Source organism: Eleutherodactylus coqui, chromosome 3 (assembly GCF_035609145.1).
Source record: "Eleutherodactylus coqui strain aEleCoq1 chromosome 3, aEleCoq1.hap1, whole genome shotgun sequence".
In the NCBI taxonomy this organism is placed as follows: Eukaryota; Metazoa; Chordata; class Amphibia; order Anura; family Eleutherodactylidae; genus Eleutherodactylus; species Eleutherodactylus coqui.
This window is the reverse complement of record NC_089839.1, coordinates 4,723,225-4,735,245: the sequence shown is the minus strand read 5'-3', so window position 1 is coordinate 4,735,245 and position 12,021 is coordinate 4,723,225. Positions and strand designations below refer to the sequence as shown.

At 47.6% G+C, this 12,021-nt stretch overlaps 1 protein-coding gene across 1 annotated transcript in view; it reads left to right on the top strand.

Moving 5' to 3' along the window:
* The window catches only part of USH2A (usherin), a 903,954-nt gene that overhangs the window by 525,125 nt on the left and 366,808 nt on the right, over positions 1–12,021 (top strand). Inside the window, exon 36 of the mRNA XM_066594449.1 lies at positions 6,454–6,627. Coding sequence (XP_066450546.1) covers positions 6,454–6,627 — 174 coding nt within the window. The remainder of the gene's footprint in view (positions 1–6,453; positions 6,628–12,021) is intronic.

Here is a 12,021-nt window from a genome sequence, read left to right as displayed (position 1 = left end):
AAAAGGCCTAAGCATCAGAATCGGCATTCAGACACGTGGATTTTGGTGCGGAATTCCACGGCGCTAAATCCCACTACGTGTCGCAGAATAATTCTGTCCTGCGTGAACGAGCCCTAAAGCGTCTGATATACAATGCTTGTCACACTTCAGGTTTGGTAGTAGGTAAGCCGGACCTGTAAAGGGGAATCTCCAGTCAGGGGTCTAATACAAGGGCTTCCTGCCTAAAAGTTAGATGATATATTCTGCCTGCCACCACCACTAGGGGGAGCCTACTTTTATAGTAAGCTCCTGAGCTCCCCCTAGTGATGGCTGCAGGAGAACTGGCGTAAGTGGCTAGATAAGTTATCATCACCCATCCAGACTGCAGTTGTTCTCCACCGCTCCTTACAGCAGCTTCAGGCCACCGGGACAAAACTCTGCCCTCAGGATGCGAGCGGGAAGGGGGGTGGGGGGGTGGGGTGGATAAGGGGTTACAAGGAGCTCCGTCCTCTCCATGACACAGTGGTGACATCAATGCTATTTTTTATTTTATATAATATATACCCTACCTGTATTATGCTCAGTGAATAAATACAGTACCAGAACCAAGCTCAGTACATACAGCCCCAGAACCACACTCAGTAAATACAGCCCCAGGACCAAGCTCAATACATACAGTACCAGAACCAAGCTCACAACATAAATACAGTACCAGAACCAGGCTCAGTTCATACAGCCCCATAACTAAGCTCAATACATACAGCCCCAGAAACAAGCTCATAACAGAAATTAAGTAGCAGAACTAAGTGATTGTGAGGTGGGGGGCGAGGATGGGCTGACAGCAGCACCTTAGACCATCAGAAGGGAGGAGACAGAGCCAGGAGGATGATTCAAGTAGCTGCACAAGATGCTGCTGCACGGTGGAAGAAGATCATCTGGTTGGGCGAACATAAGGGGATCGCCCCAGCCTACATCTGCCTGTGCCCCCCATACTAGCTGATGGCTGGCGATCTGTAAGAACACACAGATCATATGCCGGTAAGGTCGGCCGTGCTCAGAGATCTCCTGGTAAGGCCTGGTTCACACGGGTATTTGTGCGCCACCCCCACCCCGCAACACGCAGTGAATACGCAGAGTATTGGTCTGTGAAAACGCTGCGTATTTTGCTTACCAACACTTCAGACGCCTTTGTGAATGAGCCCTAAATATCTTTATCTCCTCAACACAGGAAGTCAACACGAGGGGATACAATGTATCCATTTAACTCTATAATAGAAGCTAGTGGGTCACGGAGGCCGTTAAGCTGCGCCGTCCGCTCGCCGTCACAACAGCATATATTTTATGGCCATAAATCAGCGGCGGACGCACTTATGTTCTTCTCGCAGGTCGGCCAGTCCAATTAAAATCAATACAAGTGCAAGTGACGCAATCAATCTAGATATTTGATTATGGATTTCCGCCTGTAAGTCCGCTTTGGCTACCTTTCTGAGAAGCTTCCCCAGAGAGCCCCAAATCTCCGTTGGCATCCATGAATGATGAACACCAATTGAAAAGTGAGATAATCTTCATTTACATAATGCCTGTGTGCTCAGTACCGGGCGCTGCGGCAAGACTGCCGAAGATGGAATCGTCTCAAGCGTGTTATATCTTATGGAAAAATAGATGTATTGCTAAAACCGGCATTAGTCTAAAGCCCCTGGCATGGAAGGCTGCAATTGGATTAGTCTGCCATGCTAGTTTAACCCGTTGGCACTAGGAACGGCACAGCCGAGGGATAAACTGGACACAATGGCGCCTGTATGCATTGTACACAGAGCGGGGGGGGGGGGGGGCAGTCATTATACTGCTGGGGGTATAATATATACTGCTCCCACTTGCATAAGTCTTTTAGTTCTCCATCGCCGTCGCTGTCTGAGGGGGGGGGGGGGGGTATTTAATGTACTGAAAAACTTTTACAAATTTCTAAGTGGAGTGAAAGGGAAAGCGTATGCAGTTCTGCCATCTTTGGGGTCTTGTTTTTACGGCGTACAGACTGCAGCGAAGACCTGATCACTTTCTCCTGCGGGTCGGTGCGATTCCGATTATACAAAATTTATATAGCTTTTTATTTTGTTTTCAATCTTTGGAAAAAAATAAAGTTTTCTGCCGCCATAACATTTTTATTTCCCCATGGATGTGGCCGTGTAAGGCTCGTTTTTTGCGGGACATCTTGTAGTTTCTCCTTATACTGCTTTCTATTTCATGTGAGTTTTTGATAGTTTGTTATTCCATTTTTTTCTCCCAGATGGACTGACTAAAAAATGCAGTTCTGGCAATGAGTTTTTTTCCTTCTGACTGTGTTTACAGTGAGGGACAAATAATGGGTACTTGGATAAATCTGACGTTTATGGACTGACGATACCAAATACCATCTTTGTCAAAAAAAATGTGGCCACTAAAGGTCGTCACTTTGCTGCAAAACTCAGCATGCAGTTCCATCTCAGACGGTCTGCACACGGCCGGATTTGCATTGCGGAATCCGGGGCCGGCATCCACCCCTAGGTTCCACAACAAATAATAGAGGCGGTACAACAGGGTACTAGAGCCTCCATACCCCTGTATCACATCTTGTATCCAAGCTAGAGGCAGTACAACAGGGTACTAGAGCCTCCATGCCCCCATATCACATCTTGTATCCAAGCTAGAGGTGGTACAACAGGGTACTAGAGCCTCCATGACCCCTGTATAACATCTTGTATCCAAGCTAGAGGCAGTACAACAGGGTACTAGAGCCTTCATGCCCCCCGTATCACATCTTGTATCCAAGCTAGAGGTGGTACAACAGGGTACTAGAGCCTCCATGACCCCTGTATAACATCTTGTAGCCAAGCTAGAGATGGTACAGCAGGGTACTAGAGCCTCCATACCCCTGTATCACATCTTGTATCCAAGCTAGAGGCAGTACAACAGGGTACTAGAGCCTTCATGCCCCCCGTATCACATCTTGTATCCAAGCTAGAGGCGGCACAGCAGGGTATTAGAGCCTCCATGCCTGCCCGTATCACATCTAGTATATAAGCTAGAGGTGGTACAACAGGGCACTAGAGCCTCCATGTCCACCTGTATCACATCTTGTATCCAAGATAGAGGTGGTACAACAGGGCACTAGAGCCTCCATGCCCCCTGTATCACATCTTGTATCCAAGATAGAGGTGGTACAACAGGGCACTAGAGCCTCTATGCCCCCTGTATCACATCTTGTATCCAAGCTAGAGGCAGTACAACAGGGTACTAGAGCCTCCATGCCCCCTGTATCACATCTTGTATCCAAGCTAGAGGCGGTACAACAGGGTACTAGAGCCTCCATGCCCCCCGTATCACATCTTGTATCCAAGCTAGAGGCAGTACAACAGGGTACTAGAGCCTCCATGCCCCCCGTATCACATCTTGTATCCAAGCTAGAGGCGGTACAACAGGGTACTAGAGCCTCCATGCCCACCCGTATCACATCTAGTATATAAGCTAGAGGTGGTGCAACAGGGTACTAGAGCCTCCATGCCCACCCATATCACATCTTGTATCCAAGATAGAGGTGGTGCAACAGGGTACTAGAGCCTCCATGCCGCCCGTATCAAATCTTGTATCCAAGCTAGAGGCAGTACAACAGAGTACTAGAGCCTCCATGCCGCCCGTATCAAATCTTGTATCCAAGCTAGAGGCGGTACAACAGGGTACTAGAGCCTCCATGCCCCTCGTATCACATCTTGTATCCAAGCTAAAGGTAGCCTAACAGGGTACTAGAGCCTCCATGCCGCCCGTATCAAATCTTGTATCCAAGCTAGAGGCGGTACAACAGGGTACTAGAGCCTCCATGCCCCTCGTATCACATCTTGTATCCAAGCTAGAGGCGGTACAACAGGGTACTAGAGCCTCCATGCCCCTCGTATCACATCTTGTATCCAAGCTAAAGGTAGCCTAACAGGGTACTAGAGCCTCCATGCCGCCCGTATCAAATCTTGTATCCAAGCTAGAGGCAGTACAACAGGGTACTAGAGCCTCCATGCCGCCCGTATCAAATCTTGTATCCAAGCTAGAGGTGGTACAACAGGGTACTAGAGCCACTATGTCCACTCATATCACATCTTGTATCAAAGATAGAGGTGGTACAACAGGGTACTAGAGCCTTCATTTCCCCCCCCCCCCCTGTATCACATCTTGTATTCAAGCTAGAGGTGGTACAACAGGGTACTAGAGCCTCCATGCCCACCCGTATCACATCTAATATCCAAGCTAAAGGCGGTACAACAGGGTACTAGAGCCTCCATGCCCACCCGTATCACATGTAGTATCCAAGCTAGAGGTGGTACAACAGGGTACTAGAGCCTCCATGCCCACCTGTATCACATCTAGTATCCAAGCTAGAGGCGGTACAACGGGGTGCTAGAGCCTCCATGCCTGCCTGTATCACATCTTGTATCCAAGCTAGAGGCGGTACAACAGGGTACTAGAGCCTTCATGCCTGCCTGTATCACATCTTGTATCCAAGCTAGAGGCGGTACAACAGGGTACTAGCGCCTCCATGCCCACCCGTATCACATCTAGTATCCAAGCTAGAGGTGGTATAACAGGGTACTAGCGCCTCCATGCCCCCCCCCCCCCCCCCGTATCACATCTAGTATCCAAGCTAGAGGCAGTACAACAGGGTACTAGAGCCTCCATGCCGGCCCGTATCACATCTTGTATCCAAGCTAGAGGGGGTACTAGAGCCTCCGTTCAATGTGTCAGTTTTTCCCCAATTACTTACTCATATCAGTGTTTCAATCACACAGAGGACGTTTGGTCCCATTCGACAACATCTAGGGGAGGGATTGGCTTTTGTTTTGCAATGACTGTACGGTTGTTGTTTTTTTTAGTTTTTATTATGAATATGAAAAGGGTTTTTTTTCTTTTATTACCTTTTATTTCTTTTTCTATTAATAACAAACGTTTTTTTTTACTTATTTTTAATTTTCTTTCAAAAAAGGGTACTTCTAGGTTAATTGATCATCATATATTATAATGCCATACCATGTACCATAATATTGCATTATACTGCATTCTGACAGGCAGTCTATCAAGATGTACCACAGGCAAGGCCCCAGGGTTGTCATGGCAACCAAATGGCACCGCGCCATCGCATTACAGGGGGACGTTCGGGACCCCTAAATCCTGATCAGGGCATTTAAACGCCACTGTCAGAATTGAAGGGCCTAACGGTGTTCTCGGTGATCACGGCTGTTGCAGGCGGGTGCCAGCTGTGCCTATCCCGCTCCATACAAGCCCCGCGCACGCAGGATGGAGATGTACTCCCCGGGGATTGAAGGGTTTACAATTCTACGGGAAGCTGACTAGTCAGCAGAAGTGAAAGGTGCCGGGCGCTAACTTGTTTAGTCAGCAGAGGGTAAAGTGAGACACGGACAGACCACAAAAAAAGAGGTTCTGTGCAAAACTGGAGGGCGACTCAAAGTGCTGCAGACAAACCAGTGCTGAAGAGAGAAAGAGAACAAGAGACCTAAAGAACCATCCTGAATGCTGCCACTGAGCCGGGTGCTAAAGCTGCTCCCTGACGGTCACCCGTATGGCTGTGCCAAGGGCAGGGAGGATAGTTAGGCTGTTAATAAAGAGTTTGAAACAGAAATGTGTCGTTGTGGGCAACGTTCGTGCAGAACTAGGATGACCGTAAACCGGCCCTGAGATCCAGTCTTCCTCCAGAGGACTAGGGAACACTAGGGTGTTCTACCAAAATGGCATCCCAGTCCTGAGTACTCTGACCATGAAGCCTGCTCCAAACTCAGAGCTTGTTGAGTCCGGAGTGCCAGCTGGAGAGACGGGTAAGGGACCGTGGGAAGGCAGCCTCACAGCCCTCCAATCCCCGGAAGAAGCGATGAGCCACCACTTGCCTGAGTCACTTCACCTCCAGACTATTAGAGATGCGTGAACTTTTGAAGAATTCCAAAACTTCACCAATAGGAGGAGGAGTCTTCTTATCCCCAAACCCTTAGCAATCTAAAACAGTGTTTGACTGGTTCTGTTTGCCCAACACCATTTGCTATCAACACCTTATAGGGGAGTCCCGCACAAGTTCTCATCATCCATTACCTAAGGGTATGGGACTAACCAGAGCTGGACCCTCTTCAAGGATTCCATGCACACTTCCTCCAACTTACAGTACTGTATATGCTAATATAGGCAAAATGGGATTGTCGCGCCACGGACCTATGAGCATTATGGGGTCAGAGCCTGGGTTCACTGGAAAATCCTGTGGTCTTCTGGTGGGCCAATCCAATCCTGTCTGGCCCTCCTGTTGGAATACATTAGGACAATGGATGTCTGCTGAATAGGCATAAATACATTAAAATTCGGATTCCCGCAGCCCCCCCAAGAGCCGGTAGATGTTGTTACTCACTCATTGTTATTCTGGTTACTGTTTTTCATGACTTTTTATTGCTTTAACAGGTGATGACATCCGCAGTGTAACCAATGCCAGCCGGATACTGTATCAGAGCCACAACGATTGGGTCCTGGTTGACGGTTTGGTTCCCTTCTCAACGTACACCATCACAGTAAATGCATCTAATAGCAAAGGTCATGTGACTAGCACCCCCATCATAATCACAATGCTGCCAGCAGGTGGGTACAAGATATACATGTAGCAGATCACATACACTTTCAATGGAAAATGGACCACGTGAATTTGGTTTAGTGTAAGATGCAGCTTAGTAAATGGGGCGCCCTAAATGTAGTGTCACATGGGATGCAGAATAGGGAGCATTCTAGTGACTGATGAATGTCTGCATGAGTTGTACATGATATATAGATCCATCTCATCATTTATATACCAAGAGCATTCTAGCGACTGATAACTAAAGTCATAGCTACTTGTACATCATATATTTTGGCAATGTAGTTCACTAAAGGGCCTGCAGAGGGCGTGAAAACAGGCTGCTCAGCTGGGACAGGGGTGCGGTTTGAGGAGGTAAAACCTCCTGACACTCCTGCAAAGGGGGAAGTTGGCTTCAAGGCAGAGAGAGAGGATGCGGTAGCCGCATCAGGAATTGGGAGCCTGAGGTCCGGCACGGCTGGGCCCATCACGTGTCTGACAGGGGAGGACGCCCTCTAGACACCCCAAGTGACGGGGACCCTGAAATCATGTTATGTTCCAGTACATGTTTGCAGTGTGTGAAATAAAACTGGTGGAAGCCAGAATTTGAAGTGATCCCTGAGAGCGGGGGGTGAGGTAATTCTGGTGCTGGGGTTGGAGGGAGCGGAGCGCTCGGGCCACATGGATTAGGCTGGTGATTTATTGCAGGTTACTGAGGATACATCAATCCCCCTCGGTGACATCATCATTCTGCCCCTGGTGACGTCATCACAGGTCTTAAAACATACATAAAACATAGAGCCTGAGCGACAGAAGAGCAACACAGTTAGGGCTCTTGAAAGGGGAGGACAAAAATAACACAATGAGAATAGAACTGAGCCGCTATTATCTCAGACACAACTCAGCAGTCCTGACAGAAGACACCGACCTACCACTACCACAGAGATCTGGTGAGCTAAAGGACCTGTTGTGACATCACTGCTGTGGGAGGAGCCATTGTGCAGTTTGGTACAAAGTATTGTACACTGGATAAGCCGAGAGCAGCCACCAGGACCTGTGATGACATCGCTGTCATGTGATCATATGTGTGGGTGGAGTCATTGATCACATAACCAGGGGCTGATCACTGTATCCAGGAGTCAACTGAGCTGGTGATGCCTGGAAATCAGCATGGATGTACCACAACTGTGTGTGGGATGTGGGGGGATCAGGATGGATGTAGTAGAGCTGTGTGTGTAATGTGTGGGGGGATCAGGATGGATGTAGTAGAGCTGTGTGTGTAATGTGTGGGAATCAGGATGTAGTAGAACTGTGTGTGTAATGTGTGGGAATCAGGATGGATGTAGTAGAGCTGTGTGTGAAATGTGTGGGGATCATAATGAATGTACCATGTAGCAGAGCTGTGTGCATTGTTCCACCATAAACACTGGTACTATAATTTCCTAATAATTACTAGTAGTATATATAAGCGTTACATGGCTGCGATGCTTGTGGCTATTTGCTCCACTGAATTTCCTTTTCAAAGGAACTATAATTATTGATAATTTATTGAAAATCAACAAAAATATAGTTAGTTATCAGAACCATAAAAACCAGGCGTGGCCACCCGTAGCAACCAATCAGAACTCAGCATGCATCACTGAAGCTTCTGTGGGAGAATGAAAGCTGCTCTGTGATTGGTTGCTCAGGGTGACGGGCTGCTGGGAATATGTTATCTGGTAGTGACTACAGGACTAGATGGACTTTGTATTAGTCGGATGAGGGAGGCAGTATGTATCTATATAGGCGACAGAATGTATGAAGTCCCTGGAATGCTGAGGATTATAGAGTGGATTTGTGTTATAATGAGCAATTTTGAAATAAAAGTCAGATTGGATACAATGGCTGCCAGACAGATAGAAGTGACCGCCCCGCTCTAATGTGTCAACCATAAGTCCCACCCAAGTAGATGCCTAGCAATATTACTGTGCCTAATAAACAGGATATATATATACATACATGCTACTTATAGTCACTATATATATAAACTAAAACCCCAGTATTCAGGTTGGCACCTTGCGATGAATATGCTTCTTTTGAGTTGTAGTTTGGGCACTCGGCCTCTAAGATGTTCGCCATGCCTGTTCTAGAGCCTTCTGGAGACTGATAAACAATGCCTTGTACGTGATACATAGACCATGGTGATCATTACTTACAATCCGGAGAGCATCTGGTCAACTCATAAGCGCATTCTAGTGACTTACTCTAGAGAGAACATCGGAGGACGGGGCGTAGCTAAAGGCTTATGGGCCCGGGTGCAAAAGTTTATCTTGGGGCCCCAACTTCTCTTAACCCTTTAATAGAGGCGTAACTTGAAGCTCCTGGGCCCCAACGCAAACCTGTAACGGGGCCCCCAACTAGAATGCTTCATTCATAGTACTGGGCCCTCTATGTGGAGAAGAGAGGCCTTATGGGCCCCCTAAGGCTCCTGGGCCCGGGTGTAACCACATCCCCTGCATCCTCTATAGTTACATCAGTGATCCGAGGACAGGCTTAGTCTTTACATTTGGCGTATGCTTCGAAAACGCGTATGCTGAACGTGTCTATGGGCCGCCTTCCAGCCAGCATTTGCTACAAGAGCGTCCTCTAAGTGTGCCGAAATGGCACAAAATAATAAAAGCAATATATACCTATTGAAGGGGTTTACTGGGACTTTTCTCTTGATGATATGTCCACAAGGTAGGTTATCGATGGTTGATTAGTGGGGTCCACTACCTGCTTGGGATCCCCGCTGACCAGCTGATATCAGACCTACTGTCATTACTGACAGAGCCAGAAGAGACAGCACTGTCTGCAGTACAGTGGCCCAGGTTAGTAGCACAGGCCCGGCTCTCACTGCATTTAATGCAATACCAACCTGGACCACTGTAGTATGGACAGCGCTGTTTGATGACCTATACTGAGCAGAAATCAGCAATATTAGAGTCCTGGAAAACCCATTTAGAGGGATTTTCCGGGACATAAAAAAAGTTAAAAGGGCTTAAGCTGAAAAAAAAAATTGAATACTCACCTCTCCTGGCGCCTCCCGTCCAGCGCTGCAGCCCCAGTGCCCGCCCACGCAGTGTGAATGTGACCACTCAGCCATTCACAGGCTCCCACAGTGATTCTTCTGTGGCCACTGAAGCCTGTGAGTGGCTGAGCCGTCAGGTGCAAAATTTACAGCACGTAACACCCGAACCCCCACCCCCCTCCGCCACGTCCGTGCGCTGAACTGGGAGCGGCCAGGATAGGTGAGTGTTCAGTTTTTCTTCATTTTAAGCCTGTTTGGCTTTTTTTTATGTCCCAAAAAAACCCTTTACGTCACCTTCCACTTCAGCTCTGGGTAATATGACCAGAATTTCCCAGGACCAAAGCGGGACAAAGGGGTGTGGTCAGGGGGCGGGATTTATCACAAGGCATGATTTTACCGCCGTTGTTATTAACCCCTTAATGACGCGGCCCTTTTTTCCCCCTCATATTTATTTTTTCCTTCTCCCTTTTAAAAAACTGTAACTCCTCTATTTATCCTCCGCCGTCGCTCTATGAGGGCTCGGTTTTTGTGGGATGAGTTTTCAGTGGTGCTATTTAATGCACCATATAATTGCTAAAAAAAACTTTTAAAAATTTCTAAGTGGTGTAAAATGAAAAAAAAAACAACGAAATTCCGCCATCTTTCTGTGCGTCTTGTTTCTATGGCGCACAAACTACAACAAAAGTGACCTGATAACTTTATTCTGCGGGTCGGTGCGATTACTGCCATACTAAACTTGTGTAGGTTCTTTTTGATGCACTACTTTTATTTTTTTTCAATTAACTTCTGCCGCCATCTTCTGTGCGCAATAACTACGGGGCGTCCTGTGGTCTCTATTTGTACCATTTTGGAATACATATGACTTTTTGCTCACTTTTTATTGCATTTTTCTTGTAGACAGGGTGGCCAAAAAACAAATTTCTAGCATTCTTTTTTTTCTCGGACGACATTCATGGTGCGGGGTAAATAATGCGTTACTTTGATAGATCGGGCTTTTATGGACACAGAGATACCAGATATGCATTTTTGCTTTATAATTTAGGTTCTTTTCTTGTAAATGTGGCAAAAAGGTTTTTTTTTTGTTACTTTTTTCCCCCAACAATTAGTAAAACTTTATTGGTCTAATTTTTCCATTTTTTTTTAGTCCCAGAGGGGACCACAACCAGCGATGCTTTGATCGCTCCTGCAGAATGATGTAATGCCATAGCATCATACTGCTATTGGCCAGGCATTCTATTAAGTCACCCACTGAGATGGCTAGATAGGCATTCTGCCAAGAGATCCCTGTGGCCTTTCAGAAGGCCCCCAGCTGCCATGACATCCGCACGGCTCCCTGCGATCTCCCTGCAGAATTGACAGCGGTTGAGTGGAGCAGTTGCCACCAGCGCCCGCGCTGTATGAAGGGAAGTCACCCCGCGATCTTCCTTCATACAAACCCCGACTCCACGGGACATAACTGTACATCCTATAGTGGGCCGAGCCGTTTCAAAAAAGACAGGGAACAAATTCTGCAGCATTTCTGCATCCAAAAAACAGTCAAATCTGTACCATAGTTGTGCATTGTGACTCGAAATCAGACAGGTACCCACAGCTGATGTCATACTATGCGGCGTTCCCCATCACCTCCTCCGATGGCTTCCCTCTGTCAGCACTCCCCGGCTTCTGGTTCCCAGCAGCCTGTAGTGGCCTCACCTGACCAGCATCACTTGACCAGGCTGCTGGAAATCGGAAGCCGGGGAGCGCTGACAGCAGGAAGCCTTCAGAGGGGAACGCCGCATAATATGAAATCAGCTGTGGGCACCAATGGTACGGATTTTGACTGTTTTTGGATGCAGAAATGCTGCGCAAATTTCTGCTGCAGACATTCTACAGTATTTGCGCCACGTGTGAACATACCATAAATCAGCTTGAGGTACGCTGCCACATGCAGAGTGGCCTCAGTAGTAATAGTGTCCCCCACAATGGACGTGGTAGCAATAGTGTCCCCTATATTGGCCCCAGCAGTAAGATTGACCCCACAGTGGCCCCAGTGGTAATAGTGTCTCCCACAGTGGCCCCAGTAGTAATAGTGTCCCCTGTATCCACCCCAGTAGTAATAGTGTCCCCTACATCCACCCCAGTTGCAATAGTGACCCCCACAGTGCCCCCAGTAGTAATAGTGTCTCTCATATTAGCCCCAGTAGTAATAGTGACCCCACAGTGGCCACAGTAGTGATATAGATGCCCGCAGTGGCCTGAGTAGTAATAATGACCCCTCAGTAGTAATAGTGACCTCCACAGTGGCCTTAGTAGTAATAGAACTCCCCTTGAGACTGATATACTTACCTCCGCAGGTGAAAGTGTATGCATCTGGATGCCCCCTCTCCCCCCCCCC